Here is a 20,476-nt window from a genome sequence, read left to right on the forward strand (position 1 = left end):
CTACGCTGGGTTTTCACACATTCGTACAGACTTCGCCATTATCACAGTTGATTTGCCACTTTGTTGTGGATCATTCATGTATTTGCCACCAGCATCGCCCTGGGTAGAGACATCTATACGCCAGAGCTCAAGTATGAAGCTTCTTAGAAAGCACTTAGCAAATATTTATTTGACCGAATTAGTTTTTGTATTGATGAAGATTATTCTGATTGGAATAGGAAAAAGAAAGCTGAAAACAAAAGAAACAGAATTGGGAATTTATTGGAAATTTATTATATCTCACATGCAAGCAATAATATAAATGAAGACGCTCTAAAATGTACCTGGAGCTGTGATCCCGGAGGAAGCGCTTTGTCCGTCTTAGGCCTCAAACCTTTGGAAGGTTAAAAACAAAGTTAAGTAGACTTTGGACTGATCTATGCAACATCGTGTTTTTTAAAAAAAGCTGTTGTCAAAGAGATCAAGAAAGCAGATATTATGGCTGCTGGACTGAAAATTCAGAACAGTCTTTAGAATTATTAACATCACTCTGTTATCTGCACCAATAGTAATGCCTTTCTTCTCTTGATGTAATGGTTCCCCCCGCCTTTCCTCATAAATACCCATTGCCTTTGTCTCCTAATCAAAACATTATTTGGGCTTTTGCCCGAAAAGCTATTCTTACTGCTTTCAAATAAAGGCTTGTTTACCTCTTACTTTAAGAGGCTTTTTTTTTTTTTTTCTTAGACTAACTCATGTAAGTCAAAGATTATGTAGGATCACTGTCTCTAAACGTACCCGTGGGACTTTAATTTGTAGAGGTGACTGAGTGACTAGAGGAGATGCTGATGCCATTGAAAGAAGAACTTATAACTTACGTTTCCCAAGAGAGGGGGGCATGTCACTTCACACAGAGCCACAGAGGAAGCATCTGGTTTGGTCAGGAGGCAGAATCACGAGGCAGTGGCGAGCCTAGGCCAGAGCCCTTATTGGGGTTCCCAAGGGAGAGATGAGGGGAGGCAGAGTAAACGGGTCTTCGACTGACCAGTTCGAATAATTGTAGTGGGCTTTGGAGCATAGGGTGCCCTAGCTGTCTGGCCTCTGTCTTGGGTAGATTTAGGAAACAAGGAATATTGGCTTGATGTGTGACCGTTGGATGAAGGAGGGGCTTAATATGCATAGGAGAGGTGTGGTCCCAATGAAGTTCTTTACTATCGCTAGCAATTAACTAATTAGCCCTGGGAGGGGCAGTCTCACCTCGGGTTTGTGAGGCTCCCTAAGAAGTCAAAACATAAAATACAGAATATTAAAAACATGATCATTTCAACCTGCCCTCTGATGTTTGGATGTCATGTGATCAATAGTTGGTGTGATGATCATAGAAACTTTTAGGGAACAGGGAATGAGTTGTCCCAAACAGCAAAGAAAGCATTTTATTCTAAAAGTAACATGGAGGAACACAAGTAGAAGTGTATAGAGTTCTGGTAAGCCAGCCCGTAAACAGCTTTTTAAAAATTATATATATATATATATAGTAGGCGAGGCAACCTCACAGATTGCAAAGACCTTATCAGTTTACAATCCCTTATTTTTTATTTTTTACACCTACAGCACCTGGTCTTCCTGGGTGGTCTCCCATCCAAGTACTACCTAGGATGACCCTGCTTAGCAGCCAAGATCAGACAGGACTGTACTTGTTCAGTGTGGCATGGCCGTAGACACCATATGCAGGTGTTTTATTCATAAAGCATCATCCAAGAAAATCAAGCTGGAATTTTGGGAGGGCTCTAACAATTATTGGAAACGATTAAAAGTGGAAGTCTGATGATAAAGCCTTGGGGTGTTCCTTCGGTCAAAGGGGCAGGTCCTGCGGTTGTGTCGTCGAGGACGTGAACTGAGGTCAGCAAAGCATCTGTAAAGGTGGGTGGTACTGTGTGTAACTGGTTGAAGGACTGGTTGTGGCGTCTGGGATCGGAGACGCGAGGTGGGAGTTCGTGGCGGCAGCCGGGGGAGAGCAGGAGGCAAAGGTATTGAGGAGTGCGTGGACCTCTGCCCCGGAGGTCAAGGGGTTGACTGACATGAGACAGGTGTCCCCTGGGGAAGGCAATACTCTGTTAATTTCTGGGGCAGCACGGACAGAGGTCACTCCCACCTGGCTTCCTTGTAGGCATGGGAGGGTAGCGAGAAATGTCCATGTTCTTTAGAAATACACACTGAGGTGGAAAACGAAATGGTGTTATGGATGAGTTTGCTTTAAATGTTGTAGCAAAGAAAAATGCCAAGTAACAAGAAAGAACAGGTTAAGTAAGACAACGGCAGGTAATTTTTTTGCCTGGGCAACTGGTACATGGGGATTCATTATACTGTTTTTTCCCACTTGGGGGGTAGGTTTGAAATTTTTCATTATAAATAACCTTACATTCCATACATTCCATCATCCAACTCAGACCTTCGTCACATTTAACATACTTTTAATGAAGTCTCTCACTATATTCTTAGCCTTTCATCTCTGCAGGGCAAGAGATTGCCAGAGTTCTTTACCCCGAAGAGGATAACTTTAGGTGACAGGCAGTTTATAGTCACGTAAAGGAGGGGCCACTTGCTGCCCGAGGCATCCAAGGCTGAGAGGACCATCTGAGGTCTGGCCAACTGTGTTGTCTCTAGGGTTCGGTCCTTTATCAGGGACAACCTGGCTGAGGGATGGAAAGCAGCAACATTCTATCGAGTTCCACGATGTGCACTCTATGCAAAGTCTACGACTTTCCATTTCTACTCACTCAGTGGATCTCAAGGGGCTTCTCAGGTAGCTAAGAAGTCTGGGGGAGGGGTGGCTTCTGCACCAAGGCATCTGGCAAGGGACCAGAGAGAGGAAAAGCCATTCCTCCTGCAGATGGAATGTACCAAGGACCTGGTTTGGCTCCATCCTAGCCTTGGTAGCTGGGCTGAGCTTGGGGGTGCTGTTTCCATGACCCAAACCATAATAAGCAGGTGGATGTGGAGGGTCGCAGGTTCAGGGTCTGTGAAAGCCTGTATTTCCAGAAGCTCCAGGAGGTAGCCAGTCACTTTTCGTTTTAGTGGTGTAGAGTGTGAGGCTGAGAGGGGCAATTTCTCGCATCAGGGTCCTTGATTTACTTACGGCCTTCATAAATGGTCCAGAGACTCCGGGGGACATGAGAGGAGGTTGCTAAAGCCTCTAAGTGAAGGAGTCTCTGAGGTCACTAATAGGAGTGCCTGTTGGTCTTAATTTGGAAGTAGAATTTGTAAATGAATATTGCCACCAGAATTCAGAAAGGACGAAAAGCTGTTGGACTCGTATGTCTGTAACGAGTATGTCAAACGAATTTCCTTGGAGGAGGATGTCATCCACGTCACGTCGTACCTGTGCTCCTGGAACAATGTGGATGAAGTGGGAAGTGGAGATCTTGCCTGCTAAGACCGTGTGTGATGACAAGGCTGTTTGGTACTCCAGGGGTGGTCTGGGAAAGATGCATTTGTCCCTGCAGAGGTGAAGATGAGATGCTGTTGAGAGAGGCTCTGAACAGAACGTGAGCCAAATCTACGTGGAGGAAAAAGGGGTTCTCTGGACAGTAACCTCACAGGGTGATCTGATCGTAAACTCCTAGCCAGCAGGTCATGGCGGGTCACCTCCCAGGCTTACAGTGTCTTCAGTAAGAGGCTTATCTTTGCCTTAAGCAAGCCGCGCCCATTGTTTCTGTGCATCGAGGCTAACACACCTCTGAAATGCCTCATTTCAGACCCCTCTCCTAAAGCGGGACCACCCTCAAAAAAGCGCGGAGTCCTGCTAACTCCTCCGAGATCCGACCCCCGCCTCGCTTTCTCCCACCTTAAAGTCATCTCGCGCACGTTTGCTCCTCAATCTCAACAGCACGAAAGAAACCGCAAACTGCTATTCTCCGAGGCATTTGAGATCTTGCTCCCTGGCAGGTGTCATTAGTTTTGGCTCAGAAAATCACTTATAAAAATTCTTTACAGGTGCGGACAATTTTTACGGCAACATCGATAAGAGCAAACTACCGGTCGTTGGATAGTCGGTAATTTTAATCATGCTGGATGTTGGGGCGTGAGGCCCCTCGCGGTGGAAACACAGCCGTTGTGCAGCCCAGTTGCTGACAGGCCACGGACCGGGACCATGGCCCGGGGGTTGGGGACCCCTGCTTTAGAGCATCTGTACCCAATCAGGCTACTGCAGGGCAATGGGGCTATGACTGGGGGACATTTAGGCGGGTCTACGGGTAAAGAGAGGCGTGTCTGTTTGGCTCCTGTGTTATGTTCAGTTACTTTTTTAGATTGCAGGGGGTACAATGGTTGGATATAGTGGAACTCCAGACAGAACTATAATTTGAGCCCCAGTATTGATTAAATCCATGGATTTTTGGCATTTGGTGAATTTTAGCCAATGCCAAAAGTTATTTTGGAACCTATGACGTAGAGGCGTAAGAGATAACGAGCTCCTATTAAAAATCTTTGTTGTCGTTGTTGTGATCGAGAGCTTCCTCCTCCCACACACCGAATACCACCTCTCCAAGTCTCCCACGTGGATTAGGCACCCCTGGTTCAATTCGGTTCTGTCGTTACCTGGAGTCGCGCAGACCCCACAGGTTGACGGCTCAGCCCCACACTGCCCTCCTTTTAAACGTCAGCTTTGACTGCGGTGCCGAGGCTGCCTACACGTGCGCTGGGATGACCACGCGTTCTGGGGTTCCCACACGCCCTTCGCGCGTGACAATTTGCCAGCAGGAGTCACAGAACTAAGGAGGGTGCTCTGCTTACTATCACCCCTCTATCATCGAGGGTACGAGCGGGAAACGGCCAAACGGACGAGGAGCAGAGGGCAAGGTAGAACTTCCGTGAGCTTTGTGGGTCAACCCAGACGCTCTCCAAACCCCGCTGCGCAGAGGTTTTCGTGGACGTTGCATTAACTCGTTTGTCTTTGGTGATTAACTCAACCATCAGCCCCGCTCTCCCCACCCAGGATGCGAGAGATTGGGGCTGGAAGTTCCAACCCTCTAATCACACGAAACTGGGGACGAAGACCCAACTGGTCCCTGTTATTTAAATTCTTTTCGTATATACATTTGTTGTATATATAATTATGTGTATAATTTTTATATTAATGTTTAGTATATAAATTTTGGATGTCTACTTAGATCAAATTATGGAGTTTTAATTTAGTTATATACACACACATGTATAATTCCTAACATATATAACTTATTTAATTGCCTTTATTTTCTCCTCCTGTATTTAGGATTTTCTGTCTCTGTATTTATTTCTGTTTCAGGCGTTTAGTTGCCTATGGTCACAGTTTTTTTCGTTTCTGTCCCTGGCTGACAAGAGGAGAAGAAGGGAGAGAAGCGCTTCTACGGAAGCCCCGTCTGCGGCCTAATCCGGTCCTTTCCCCCTCCTCCCACTTTTTCTCTGAAAGAAGATCTTTAGAATGTGTAGCTCCAGGACTCCTGTCAGCACCTGGCTTCTTTCTTTCTTCCTTCCTTCCTTCCTTCCTTCCTTCCTTCCTTCCTTCCTTCCTTCCTTCCTTCCTTCCTTCCTTCCTTCCTTCCTTCCTTCCTTTCTTTCTTTCTTTCTTTCTTTCTTTCTTTCTTTCTTTCTTTCTTTCTTTCGTTATTGTCCTGATAAGCTCCCTGTGGCCCTGAGTGGCATCTGCTGTGAGTGGCAGCCTCCCTTTCTGGGGTGTCCCAGTCAACCCCAGAGGGGCTGGGGTGGACATCCAGAAAAGCTACAGCCGCGGCATCCTGATTTTTCCATGATTTTGCGTTAAGAGGAGGCTCTCAGCATGTCGACGAGCAGGGCCGCCCAGGCAAGCACGCTGGCGGGAGATGTACAACCACTCGTACGTTCAGGTGTTTCAGGAGGAGCAGGCGCCTAAAGCTTTTTCCTCTTTTCCTTCTTCATTAAGCATTGGGTCACCGATCTTTAAGGATGGGACCCCTCCTGCCCCACCAGGTCCGGCGATGAATCATGAGGTCAGCAAGGCAGGCGCCGGCAACGAGATTTGCTCTTCAAGCCACGTAAGCATTTGGGCGGTCGTGGCTTTCCATAGGGAAGGCGCACCTGCTACTAGCTGCCAACCAGGACCGATGGGCTGGAATCGCGTAGGCGTCTCCAGGAGGTGGCAGCGAGCAGCGGACTGACAGCTGACGTCAGCCTCCCAGGGACCGCGGAAGAGGGACAGACGGACGGCGTTCGTCAGGGAGCACGCCTGGGGCCCGCTGCCCAGCTCCGTGCCCTCCGGGGTGGCCTTGCTGGTGCTCCAACGGTGCTGCAGGTGACATGATCCGTCTGGGCGCCATCGAAGCACCGCGAGGGAAACCACATCCAGCTTCCCACTCTCTTCAGGACGCCTTCCTTCACCAGTCGGCCCCAAGCCTCCGCGACCTCTCCTTGGGGAACCTCTCACTCTTCAACAGCCTCTAGGGGGGCAAGATTTGGTTCAGTAACTTGTTCCCCTTTTCTTCCAGCTTCAAATGATCTATAAGCAGAAAAAGGGTCCGTCGCCTTGTCTTAGCTTCTCTTTAAAACAATCTTCTGAATGACGTCAATGATTTCATTTGTCTTAGACTTAAACTCGCACTAACTTTTACGATGTATTTTCACGGTTAGGGGTTGTGTTCGGGCTGGGTTAGTCCTATGTCCTTCTCAGCGTGACCAGGAAATTTGCGGTCCCAGTTTTCAGGAGCATCGGTGACTCTGTATCGCCACTATGTGGTGACTTGCTTTGGGAGACCTGACTGGGATATGATGTTTTTTCTCCTCTTTGAATATTTCCATCTCTTTTCTACCTGGCAATCATACTGCACATCCGCATAGCACAATTTTATTGATAAAGCCTTCCCTGTACATTATGACATCCGAACTTTTTAGCAACAAAAAGTGACAGTTATCTACGCCCCAAATAAAAATGAAAACACCGACCTAAGTGACTCCCCTGACGTCAGAGCCCGTTCTTCCACTGCACTCAGATCTCCTACTGCAGGCCAGGGTTCCCGCCCCGCCGATAGAAAAGATGAAACTGACAACTCAAAGCTAAGCCTGACAGCAGCAGAGTCCAGGATGCTGGGAAGACTCCAGAAGGAAAAGCTCTGGGAAGGCCTCAGCTCAGCCTGGGCCGGCTTGGCCTCTAGGAGTGTGGGGAGAGGATGCTGGGAGAGTGGGCCAGGAAGAAAGGGAGCAGGTGCTCCGGGGGAGGTGTGTGGTGTAGTGTGAGAAATCCCAAGAGAGGGGTGGGGACCGTGCATTTGCATAAGACTATAAAACTGGTCACTCTCTTTAATCGGTCTGAATTCTTTTGCAACTCTAATTACTCATCGTCAGTACAGACGTATATAATGACTTCAGGGAACAGAAAAATATGCTGTTAAAGGATCAGCCACAGACCTTCCAGCAGCCTCTAGGACGGCATCACACTTAAGCTCTGCAGGCAGAAAAAATGTCTTTTAAAAAGTTTCTTTATGCCGATTATGAACTGCAATCATTCTGGAGCTCAGAGACTCGGATGTGCTTGTGACTAGACACACAGCAAGAAAAGGTTCATGCCCACATTTTTCTTAACTCATTTATTGAAAGCAGTTTGACCCCAACCACAACTTATATATCTCTCAGGTATTTCGTAAACCCTTCTGGCCAGATACCAGGATGGTTATTGAAAAGGTCCATAATTGGCCAAATGCCCAAATTGGCCCAACGTGCAAATAACCTTTCGGTCTTTGGATGTAAGAGGAGGAGTATGGATTAGAGATGATATAGTTTAATGTCATCGGTTTAAATTGATCGATTCGTAATTAATTTAACAAATATTTACTGAGTGCCTAAATGAAGCTCAGACCGGGTACGTGTCACTGACGAGGTCCTTGGGACGATAAAGTAGCAGAGTGCGACAGCTGTGTAATGCCAATTGCTATAAGAAGAAAGCCCTAACTTAGGGAAACACGCTGGAGGGTCATTTCTGCCTGACCTGAAGTCCGAAATGGGTGTTTCCACGGTGAACTCTCACGGCGAAATTCAGTTGTTGCCTCTGAAGCCCCAGCCTTGTCGGACTTTGCGACTGCAACTAAATCGATTATACATTTTGGCAATATTCTGTCTGTCCTGGACGCAGATAATGCTTTTTTTTTCCCTCAACTTCTTTGGCACAATCTATCAAAGATCAGTTTGCCTAAGAGAATGTGAATCAATATTTCTCCAAAAAAGACATACGGATGGCCAATAGACATGTGAAAAGATGCTCAATGTCACTAATCGTCAGAGAAATGCAAATTAAAACTACAGTGTAATATCTCACACTGGTCAGAAGGCCTATCATCAAGAAATCAAAGAACAAGTGTTGGCGAAGATGTAGAGAAATGGGAACTCTTGTGCACTGTTGGGGAGACTGCAAATTGGTACAGCCACTATGAAAAACAGGTTAGAGGGTCCTCCCCACGTGGGGTGGCGCTCCAGACTGATGGAGGGCTGGCCCTGTACAACCCATCGGGGACACACTCTCAGGACTGGCTCCACCTTCTTTCTCCCTTTCCTCCTACAGAGGTGACTTCGGCACAGACTGCTTTGCCCAAAGTCCGTTGTTTGTGATGGGGCTTAGCCACATTTCTTGGGCAAAAGCTGTTTTCCACATGGACCGAGAACTTTTCCTTTACGGTGTTTCGAAAGACTGCTTGGCCAGCTTTACTGTGTTTGGGACTTTGTCTGGAAAGCTCGTTGAGATATGCGCTTCTTGGCCTCACTCTCAGAGACCGATGCAGCCTGTCTGGGTTGGAGCCTGAAACCGAGCACTTCTAGGGCTCCCCAGGTGGTCCGGATGCTCCTGGTCCTCAGGTGATGCTCCGTGCGCTGCTGATTCTCACTGCATTTCATCATTAGAAAACGCTGCACAGCTCTATGGCGATTTTAGCTTGAAAAGCTGTTGGCAAATGGTCAGTGCCCAAACCCTCCCTAGCCTCTAAGGTGCACGTACTGACAACCAGGAGCTGTAGAATGGGGGGCGGGGCCGGGGGGAGTCTTCTGGCTGGAACACTTATGAGCCGTGTGATGTTGGATCACTGGCCTCTGTCAGCTTCAGGTCACTTTGCATATGATTAGCATAGAATGACCTCAAAGGGACGCGGCGAGGATTATAGGAGGGGACAAGGCACGGAGCCTTCGTAAGAAACAGATCGGATAAGTGTGCCATTGTGGAGGCTGGACGTACCTGTTTTTTAGAAACTCCGTGGCAGCAAATTGCCAGTCTCACTCCTACCTCCCAGCTTCTGTGTCTCTCAGACACTCGTCGAATGTGAGGTTGTGGTTTTCGCCATCGACACAGAGCTCCTAGGAGGTCGGACCTCGTCTCTTAGCTCACCCCTCCCCCATCCAGTGTCTTACATAGTGACGGGGACATAGTAGGTGATGAGTAAACACATATTAATTGAATAAAAAAACATGGAGAAGCTGTATTAGTTGTTCTCAACCCAGGATGCCCATGCGTATTACCTGGGATAGAACCCAGAAATTCTGATTTAATTAATCTAGGGCAGTAATTCTCAACCTTGGCTATACATGAGAATCACCTGGGACGATTTAAAAACCCACGCTCTTAGGCCACATCCCTAACCAACTACATCAGAATGTCGTGCGGAGTGACCCAGGTGTCAGCACTTTAAAAAAGTCCCCCCCCCCCGGGGTGAATCTACTGTGTCTCAGGCTGGGCATCACTGGGTGAAATGGAGACATCAATTTTATGTCCCTGATCAGTGGATTCTTAACGTGTTTTTGGATAAAGACACATAAAATTAAGAGGGGAGTGAGTCACTACTTTGCATATGTGTAACAAAATATTTTATTTTCTAGCCTTTCTGATTTCGGTAACGTAGTTTAATTTCTTTGTGTATAGGGCTGCTCTCTCTTTCACGTCCCCTCCGCTATCTTTCTGGCTGTTACTGCTGTTGGGTGACTCTTTTGGATTGAAAAATGTCCCCCCTGCACCTCCCCCCTCCCCCGCCAATATTCGGGTCCACCTAGCACCTGTGAGTGTTTGGAAATCGATCGTTTGCAGATGTGATGAAATTAAGGTCGGCTCATTTTTGATGAGGACAAGCCCTGCTCCAATGGATCCTTATAAGAGGGGGGAAATTTGGGCACAGGCACACGAAGGACAATGCCGAACCCCAAGTGATGACAGAGGCAGAGATCGGAGTGATAAATCCATATGCCAACTCTTACACGACATGTTACTTCCGGACTTCTAGTCTCTATAACTGTGACAGAACACATTCCTGTTGCGTTTAAGCCATCCCGTTTGTGGGCTTTGTTACATGCACCCCAAGAAAATAACACGATGACTTAGATGATAACTACGGTACAGACATACTTTCCAATGAGATGCTGGAGTCATACTTCTGAAATCACTCTTTTATTGCTTATATACATATCTGCTACTTGCTGAACTTTCTCTAACTACAAGTCTAAGTTCCCACACAATGAATGACATGTGACAAAATTCATTTCTGCTTCCAAAGGCAAAGCTGAAAATTAATGAACGTGTTACATGTTTCGACTTGCATGGAAGGCTCGGATGATCAAGCCGGACTTCTACAGATGGGAGAGAGAGGTGGGCATACTTTTCCCTCTCGGGCGTGAGTATTCTAGACCGCGTCGCCAAGTCTGTCATCTCTTGAAGGGCGGGTCTCCTTTCCAACATTTAGAGACGCTGCGGAGGAAGGACTCGGGCAGTCGGGTGGGCTTAAAAACTTTGTTGGAACAGTCTGAGTGGTTTGATGTCTATTAAAATCAACATTACCCTTTCGCAGACTGTGACAAAAACAAATACGTCACAAACACCATGTTATTCCTGAGACAAAGTATTGCTATCGTGGGTTACAAAGACAATGTAAGGGTCATGAAGACTATCTGACGCCTTGTCAAATACACACAAAAAAGGAAAAAAGACATATTTACATTTCGTTCCCTTTAAAAGTCAAATATCAAAACAATCCTTTTGTATATTAATAAGTTTAACGCATAAAATTTTCATGAATTCAACAAATACATCTTCAACGCCCTCTATGTACCCCAGTCCTTATTCCAATAGACATCAGCATTTATTTTTATCTGGGCACGCCTACCGCTGTTACATAATTTTAAGATGGTATCAATCTCGTTTAAAAAGTCCATCATATAATAATAAAGAGCCTCCCCCACCCCCGCCCCATCCCATCTTATGAATATGGTTTAAAAAAAGAAAAAGCTTACTTTTTCATGGGGACAGTTTCAACACTATAAAATACAAAAAAAAAAAAATACAATTACTTCTTAAATTATCATCGCAACTCGACAGCTGCTCCCCGCACATGTTTGCTCTCCTACGTGTGCTGACAGAGCGAATCAGGAGAGACACAGGTCGAGGAGGAGACGGCGAGGTGGAAACGAAGCCCACCGGTTCACCAGACACAGAGCGAGGGGGCAGACTGCAGAGTCAAGACACAAGCTAGCGGAAACAGTTAGAGAGTCAAGCGCCAAGTCTCCGAGACAGAGGAACTGCAAAGGAGAAACACGGAAGTCTGATTAAGGAAGCCGAGGAGATCAAGCCGGAGAAAAACAAAGAGTTAAAACGAGCCTAAGGAAATCGGGACAAAGAGAACCCCTGAACAGGGAGGACCCACTACTTTAAAAGGGGGAAAAAAAAAATATGTCAAGTTCTATCTCATCAGAGGTCTTTAGCAAGCTCTCGGTGGGCAGCCCACTTAGAAGAGGAACCCCGGGCCCCTGGGGAAAGACACCTACTTACTTACTCATCGTACACATCTTCTGAATCCATTCGACGATAGTACTTGGCCAGCTTCACAGCAAAAATGATGGCCGGAATTAAAAATACGGTCGCTGTCCCTATGCCAAACCAGAACAGATTCTAGGGGAAAAGGAAAATCAGGAGGATCAAGTGTTTGAAGGTGGGAAATGGAAAACAGCAGTCGCTTGGGAAAAATAATTTTTATGTTGCAGTTTTTTTTTTTTTAAATGAGTTCTAATTTTGTTCATTGAAACCATTTGTGAACTTAATACAAACCAGCCACCGTGTGAAGTGGTACTTATTATTATAATTCATTAACTCTTTTTTTTTAAATTCTATTATGCTCTTTATTTTATACATAGGAACAGAAGTAGCCCAGGTTTGCTTCTAGGAGACTCCGAAACACTTGTCTACCATCCCGATAAATGGTCTCTTTTTGCTGCTGACGAAGAGAGCATGAACGGCTGGCAGGCCTGAGCCCGAATCCCTTTTACGAGTCGTTTTGGTAGTAGGGCGCCTAGTAAACCTTTGTGGCTCTGTCCCGCGTCTGAGCACGACACAGCCCCGTCCTCAGCCCACAGCGTGATTGTGTGAAGAAGACACAGCGATGCTGAGTGATGGAAGGCTCTCAACCGACGTGCCCTGTTTAACCTCACCCATCTTTAAGGGAGATCTTGGGCTAAATCTAATCTTGCTTTGTCTAAAAAGCCCTGTTAAAATATTTTTTTAAATAGCTGCCAAAATCCACAAGTCAAAAGTTTGATGGAACGCTGAGCCCTTGTCCCACAAGGCAACCTCAGCTGTGGGTGACTGTCGCTTCTTCCCTCAAGAGGGTCATTTGTCCTCAGCTTGGCCTGGCCACGCCGCTGACTTGGGCAGGCGTGATGTCCAGCATGATCCAACCGTATTCGCCGATCGGCGCAGATATGGCTGTGAGCAACCAGCATCACCCCGTGTCTTACGCTTGGCCTGCTTCTTTCTCATGATTTTTAAAAATAATATATGTTTTTTTATTTTTCCATTTTAGCTGGCATACAGTATCATATTAGTTTCAGGTGTACAACATAGTGATTTTAAGCCTGCAATCCGCCAGGTCCCTGTACGAGGTCAAGTCTGCGTCCTCTGCCTTAGGACAGTGCTGTATTAACACCAGAACAGCCCTCCCCAGACCGCCCTGAAGCAAAAGGCGCAGGCCCAGACCCTCTGCGCTCAGCCCCGCATTTCTGCCTTGCTTTTGGCCATGCTTAGGGCTGGATGGCAGGGGCACCGGTTGGCCTGGAATCTCCGGTTAGTTTGTTCCTCCTTTCTCCTTACGTTCTTTCACTGGTGGAATCTACGCTTTCGACCTTGTTTGGAGCTTTGTGACAACTGTATCTGTGTACTGGAAGCTGCCTCGATCCTTTTGAGAACAGCCTGGAGTCTGTCTTGCCAGTGAAGCCAGAAGCCCAGAGCTGGTCCTTACTATTTATACCACCTGTTATTAAGCTCCACCCCTCAAACTTCCTGAATGGCCCCCAGGCCTCCGCTTCCACTGGCTCCTCTTTAATTTGTGGAGAGGCATCTGGTGGTTGGGCAATTTGATTGGTCTGGGGTGGCGTGGTAAACACGGCATGCAAGGAGATCAATCCAGAATCAACCTGGGACCCCTACGTTCCTGGCCAACGAGGGCTCCAACCAAAGCCATCACCAGGGGCTCCAAGCAGCAAGGCAAAAAGGGTAAGAAGTTGAAAGAGAAAAGAAGCAGCTAGGAAGCCAAGGACTGGGGTCTGCATTGGCTGGGGAAGTGCAGGTTCAAAGGTCCATGCTACAGACAGATGGACATGTGGGCATGAGGCAGGGAGACGGACAGATGGAACAGTACGAATGACAAACAGCTATCGGATCATCCTTTACTCATTCAGCTGCCCGTGCCAGGCGGTATGCCGGAAGACAGGGACACAACAGGGCTCACGGGGTTCAGAGGCTGCTTTGCGTGTCGCGAGGGACACGTCTTAACCAAAGAACCACACGAAGGCGCAATCCAAACAGCAGTGACATCTTTAAGGAACAAGCAAAGCGCTCCATGGGAGTGTGGAAAAGGGAACTTGACCGAGTTGGGAAGGTCAGGAAAGGCCTCCTGGGAAGAAAGGCACGTTTGCGCTAAGACCTGGATGCTGAACAACAGCCGATGGTCGCGGGCGTTTCCTGGGCGCGTTAACGTCCCAGGAACGGTGGTGTTAAGGGCTCTTAAGAGGCGACCTCTTGCGGAACCCTCAAAACAACCCCATTTAGGTGATGAAGCTCTGAAAAGTTCAATAACTTTTCAAAGTCACAGAGTTCAGGAAAATGTAGAGGTGGAATTTGAATTCAGCGTCTGTGTTCTCCGCCGCTGTATTACGAGAGGAGTTAGCTGGGTGGGGCGTGGGTGTGGAAGGGACGAATGAGAGGAGGATAAAAAGCCTGTGTCCAGTCTCTAGAGCAGGGACAGGAAATGGCACGTGCAAAGGCCCCGAGGTGGAGGAAATCGAGATATAGTTAAAGACGTGAAAGAAAACAAGTATGTCTCTAGCACAGGTGATCAGATAGGGCAAAATGTGGCCTCCGTGGGCAGGGACCTAATCACGCAGGGCCTGGTGTATTCTGTTAAGGACCCCGATGTTTCTTTTGATAGCAACGGAAGCCCATAAAGCGCTTTAAGAGGAGGAGGCGGGAGGACTGGCTTGTGGAGACCGTCGGCACAGATGGCAGATGGAATAGAGCTGAAGAACAGACTCGATAATAATTCAAGGGGACTGCGATTCAAATACGAAGTTTGTTGTAGCTTTGGCTCGTACACTTAGCCGCACTAAGAATCCCTTTGAACATTGGCAACCTGCACACCAGTGACTTCCTTTCCAATCATTCTGGACACATGGTTTTCTTCGTGAGGGTCCCCTGACTTCCGTTAATATAATTCTAATAAGGAATGAAGACGCAGCAAGGTCTTTGACTTTTCCAGTCAGAACACATGTATCTACAACTTAGATTTTAGGTCTGAATGTAACAGGCCCAAGCAGGAAATATATATTATATTATAGTGTGTAGTACAATCTGGGGGAGGTGGGGGGGAAGATGATGAGTTTATTGTGTCTCTTTATTTTGAAAGATGAAACTCTTACCATGGGTTCGACAATGTAGTTGCACAGAAAGACGTCCACAGCAGAATCTAAGGCGGTGGCCACAGGTTTGCAGGCTGCGATTCGCTCAGTGATCTAAGGGGGAAAGAGACGCAGGTGAACTCTGAGCGACAGCCAAAAACTCCGCAAGAATTCGCCGTGGGGTTCACCTTTGGCCTGTTTTCACACGAAGGATCTCTCTGTCTTCCGAGATAGAGACCTGACAGCTGATTTGTATGGAATAACCCGAAAAGGGGAGCTGGGATGGAGCCCGACTACAAAACGCATTTTTCAAGATAATTCCACAAAAAGTCGGGTGCTGGGGACAAGGCGCCACCTTAAAACCACTGGAATCTTTGCTCCTCAACTTTTCTGATACATTCACGGAGACCCAAACATTGTGGACTTAATTGTGCCCCCCAACAGTTCCTATGTCGAAGTCCTCGGAATGTAACAGTACTTAGACAGAGAATCTTGGAAGAGGCAATTCAGATCCAGTAAGGTGACCAGGGTGGACTCTCATGCAGTATGGCTGGTGTCTTGGTAAAAGGAGAGGAAGTCGGGACACAGACGTGCACTGAGGAAAGGCCACGTGAAGACACAGGGGGAGGGCGGCCGTCTGCAAGCCAAGGAGAGAGGCCTCGGAAGCTCCCGACCCTGCCGGCACCTCGACCTCGGACTTCCAGCCTCCGGACTGTGAAAGCTCTGTGCGTGAAGCCGTACCTACACACTAACACGCCGGCAGTGCGGCGGGCCGAGTGCGGCCCAGGGAGGGCGCAAATCGCAGTTTCAGAAGGACTCTTTAAGAAGCTCATGGTTCACTCGGGGATACACGGTCAGGTGTGGCAAGGATCCCCTGTGACAAAGGTGAGCACAGGTGGCTGGGGGAGCCCGCGAGGGGCGTGTCCTCCCCGCTGACGGGCAGGCCTGACGAGCCGCCAGGTGTGGACGACTCTCATGCCGAGGCTCCTGGCACCTCTGGTCACGGTTCCCACATTCAAGGTCCTTTTACTTATCTCCCACCCAGTGACTGGGGATTTAATCTTATTTCCCCCCGATTTTTTCCTCGCATTATGTCTATCCTAACACACGGCTCCCTCCCGTTCATAGAAGGAAAACTACTTACCGAGACCTTGACCCACTGCAGATAAAGTTTAAAGTATCCAAGTATCGCGTTCCCATACTTCTTACTTTGCTGGGAAAAGAAAAGTCAGAGTAGCAAAATCGTTAAGATGATTACACCTGACTCTACTGAAGCGTCACATACCCCTTACTGGCATACAGATTTTTTTTTTTTTTAAAAACTTACCATAACGATAATAGAGGAAATGTTATTGACGATGAAACGCTGAGCTGAATCCAAAGAGGAAATGATGCTGCTTACAGTCACCTGGAAGACACAGCAACCACCGCAAGGCATCAAGTGACGAAAGGCTTTCACTGGAAAGTCTGCTTAGCGACATGCGTGCGGTGGCCAAGGCCCCGCACCGCCCCAGCCTGCCGGTTCAGGAGACGACAGAATGGGCCCGGGCCTCTGAGGGCAGCGGGGGGAGGGGACCCGTACTAGCGAGCGCTCGCTTTGTGCGGGACGCTGGGCTGACTCCTGCGCCTGAAGCACAGCGCAGAACGGTCACAAGGCCAAAAGCGGGGTATCGTCAGGCCCCTTCCCACATGAGGGGCCCGGCCCTGCCCACGGTCCCCACGCTGGGACGCAGAAAGGCCTGGGGTTCGCGCCTACTTCTTCATTCACTCCAAAGTCCGCACCCTTTGCACCATCACACAAATACGGACGAGGCCACTGTCAACCCCCACGGCAGCTTGGTGCACGCTGGGAAAGGTGCCCACAGACCTCGGGGCGCACAGCCTGGCCCGTGGGTCAAGGGCTGATTTCTGCCCCCACTCGCCCCCCGTAAAGGTCAGTGCGTAGCTGCACGCTGTTGCCTGACCGCCGAGGTGTGCTGGGGTGGCGCAGGACCTGCGTGCAGTTACCCGCCTGTCGCCGGCTGCCCTTGGCATGGGACACACACTTGCGAAACGGCAACCGTGACTCGAGGTGCGGGGCCAGCCCTGGAGCAGAGTAAGCCTAGCAGTCTTCGGAGGAGCTGGGTCAGGACGCCGCAGCGCGGTCCAGCGAGAGCGCCGACCACTGCGCGCGGAGCGGAGCTCACGGCGATCGGGGCGGGGACAGGACACGGGGGAGCCCGGGGCTCCGCGGGACGCGCAGGGCGGGGCACGGGGTTTCCCGTCGCAGGGCTGACAGCCAAACGCTCCCATGGGCCGCATGGCCGAGGAAGTCCTCCCTGAGCCGCCCGCTGGCACAGTGGGCACGAGCTGAACGCAACGCGCAGCCTCCGGGCTCGGTCCCTGGGGCCCCCGAGCTGCGGCCTGGGGGCGCCCCCTGCTGGCTGCTCGTGACCGTGGAAACCTGCCTAGGGGCCCCGGGGCCCGGGGCGCGCAGGCTTCCCCACCCGAAGGCGCGGGTCTTGGCCCTGGGACCTGCTTCGGCCGACGGGACATAAACGAAGTGGCAGTGAGCTGGTTCTAAGCGGGGGCCTCCAAAGCCACCTGTGTTTCCACGCATCCTCCGGGTTCCCGTCCTCCACTCCGAGGACCCAGGATGCGCGGGAGAGAACCGCTCCTTCGGGCAGGGTCTCCAGGAGGAGCGACCGGGCGAGAAGCCCGCAGCGGGCCCAGTCGTGGGGACCGAGGTTTGTGCCGCGGAGGCGTGGAGCTCTGGAGGCTGTGTGTCAGGCAGCGTTCTCTCAGTGAAGGTGACTGGGGCACCTTCGAAGCCCGCGTCCCCCCCCCCCCCCCATCGAAACGTGGCTTCCCCCTCTGCACCTAGCAGCGAGCCGAGATGAGGCAGGCATTGACAGACGCCCTTCTAGAAAGACAACGGCAGGAAAACCCAGCCTGGCATTTAAACGGGTGGATAACTGACTGCCACTTGTTCTGTTTTACCTGAAGCGCCTGCGAAACCCACATCTCAGAAAGTCTGTGTGTGCTTTCACGACACGCGGAAAAAGGGAAAAGGACAGAAAAAAGGAAACGAATCCTTACCCCCAATCCGCTGCTTCTGTTTTGAAGCTCCCGGATGCTTTGATAGACACCTTTCTGGTGAACAAACAGAGATCACATTTTCCAGCTTATTATATCAAGCGGCAAGATCACATGCCCCGTGCCCCCCTACAAGTGTCCCCCATCAAGTCAGCCATCAAATCCAACTGGACTCTGCGATGACGGCATTCCAGAAAAAAAAAAACAACAGACACAGTAACAATGTGGACCTCACAGACCCCGGGCGTAAGAACCCTGGAAGAAACTCGGGACACGTATTCTAGAGCTCCGAAGGGGGACGCGTCACGGGCCAGGTGACGGGTTTGCTCCAAACGGCAGATGTTACTTAAAATAAAGCCTGCCCAATAAGAGCGGTTTAATTTGCATTAAGGCACTGGCCAAGTTGACCAGTTAAAAGTTAGCTAGTAAAGATTTCAGGCTTCGCGGGCCCTACCCTGTTACAGCCACTGAATGTTGACCTTGAAGCCAAAGGCAGCCACAGCTCACCTGTGAATAAATGAGCGCGGCTGTGCTCTCATAAACTTCATGCATTAAAAAATCAGGCAGAAGGCCAGATTTGGCCCAGAGGCTGCAGTTTTCGGGGCCACAGTGCATTAGCCCCTGGTTTAGATGGCAGGTCACTTGTGCACAGCAACTTGCCTATTTGTAGACAGGCTCCCCAGCTCTGAAAAGGCCAAGGAGTCTTGTGTCTACTTGAAGGAAGGCATGTAAGGAACATGCAGACACCAGCTTAGAATGTTAACAAGTTTGTGCTGGGCATAAATCAGTGTAGCAGAGAATGGTGGTGAGCAATGTATACAGACTAAGAAAATTCAATAGGACTTTGTGAATAATAAAGTAGAAGGTTGGAAGCAAACAAGAGAGACAGAGAGAGAAAGAGAGAGAAATTGAGAGAGAGAGAGAGAGACAAAAAGAGAGAGAGAGAGACTAGTTCTGGAAGGTTCTGAACTCGGGGTCAAGCAGGCTAATAAGCTTCTCCGAACCTGAGCAAGCTGACCTGTAACCCTGTTTCTCAGTCTTCCCCTTGGCAGCTGCAAACGTGACCCCTACAAGCGTAATGAGAACCCCCCCCATCTAGAGCCCCTCTGGCATGCGAGATCCTTCATCTCCAGGTGCCAGGCAGCAGCGAGGCAGGGACCAGTTCCGCCACATCTCGAAGAGGGCGCCGGAAGTGACCTGACTTTGGAGAGGTGGAAGCGGGGTTCGAGACCGCGCCTGCCTGAGTCCAGAGCCCCTGTGTCTCTCTTTGCTACAAACTGCCTTCCAGGCATTCAGGGAAGGAGCCGGAAAGTGGGGAGGGGAACAGGAGAAGGCAAGTCAGTCAATACAGGATGGGGGAGAGGCGGGAGGAAACACCCACCCGCCCCCCATTGGGGACAGTGAGCAGAGCGACGTGGAGGCGGAGCTGGAAGGACTTCCCCTGGCCTGCACGCATTTCTTGTCAGGGTTTGGAGGAAACGAATTTAAGCACGAGTCAGAGTGAGTCCAGAACGCAAACCTCAGCGCCGTGGCCAGGCGTGTGGCATCGGGGGGAGGGGGGCTGCTGAGGGCTGTGAACGCAGGAGAGCACCCCATCTACGTGTTCACACTCAGACGGAGCGAGAGCGGGGACGCCAGCAGAAAAGGAGGCGTGAAGCCGAACACTTTGTCTCCTTTAGCGCCCAGCCAGCTACTACCGTTTATTTTTAAAATAGCTCAGTGTCTGACCCCGAGGCCACTCGGATGTGAGCCACGTGAGATGCGCCCGCATCATTAGGCTAAATGAAAGCCAGCGAGGTGTAGTGGACCGCGTCTAGGTCACAGGTTGTTGATAGTTACCATCAATAGTTCCAGAGGTACGACTTGATCATGGTAAATCTTTCTAAGCCTCTGTTCGTTTCTTATCAGGGATGATCTCAAGTTTCCTTTGGTCTGCAAAGAGAATCAAACGAACAAAGTGAATACCACTGTCCCAGGCCCGGGAGCACCCTCTCTGAGCCCCGGATCTCTGGGCAGGGCAGTCACAACGTGAGCACTCCTGGTACAGTGCGGGCTGTGGGCTTGGGAGCCGCCGGGAGGGGCTGCGCCAAGACCCCAAGTCACGGAACCACGACCTGTCCGCAAGAGCCCGCGCGGATGCGCCAGCCCTTCCTGAGCGCCAGAGGCTGCTCCCTCCTCCTCACCTGACCAGACTCTGGCCACTGGAAAGCCACCTGACTGTGGCAATACCCTCGCTTTACATCGAGGAAACCAAGGCTGAACTGCACAATTTTTATTTAATGCACACTTCAGTAGTGTTTGGTAATACGAATGCATAGCAAGCCCTCTGCCCACACCTCCCATACGAGGAAACGAGGGCCCGGAGAGGTGGCACGTCTGGCCCGAGGCCCCCCAGGGGGGAAGCGGCTGAGTCCGGGTTTAAACCCCGTTCTCCCTCTGGAGCCCAGGGTCTTGGTCACCGTGCTCCGCTGCTTCTCGGAAGGGACCAGCTGCGGCCACTCAGTCACCG

The 20,476-nt window shown here is 49.8% G+C and overlaps 1 protein-coding gene across 9 annotated transcripts in view; it reads right to left on the reverse strand.

Annotated features, from left to right (window-relative positions):
* Positions 1-10,383: 10,383 nt before the first annotated feature.
* The window catches only part of PROM1 (prominin 1), an 86,588-nt gene continuing 76,495 nt past the window's right edge, over positions 10,384-20,476 (reverse strand). For 3 of the 9 annotated variants that reach the window (XM_036227536.1, XM_016138420.2, XM_016138421.2), the window contains exons 18-25: positions 19,807-19,899; positions 17,971-18,024; positions 16,220-16,300; positions 16,037-16,105; positions 14,914-15,006; positions 11,781-11,896; positions 11,242-11,265; positions 10,384-10,800 (exon numbers count right to left, since the gene is read on the reverse strand). In XM_036227536.1, the coding sequence (XP_036083429.1) occupies positions 10,635-10,800; positions 11,242-11,265; positions 11,781-11,896; positions 14,914-15,006; positions 16,037-16,105; positions 16,220-16,300; positions 17,971-18,024; positions 19,807-19,899 (696 nt within the window). In that variant the 3' untranslated portion in view covers positions 10,384-10,634. The other 6 variants (XM_036227537.1, XM_036227538.1, XM_016138424.2 and 3 more) reach the window with 6 other exon arrangements.

Source organism: Rousettus aegyptiacus, unplaced genomic scaffold, assembly GCF_014176215.1.
Source record: "Rousettus aegyptiacus isolate mRouAeg1 unplaced genomic scaffold, mRouAeg1.p scaffold_m13_p_10, whole genome shotgun sequence".
Lineage (NCBI taxonomy): Eukaryota > Metazoa > Chordata > Mammalia > Chiroptera > Pteropodidae > Rousettus > Rousettus aegyptiacus.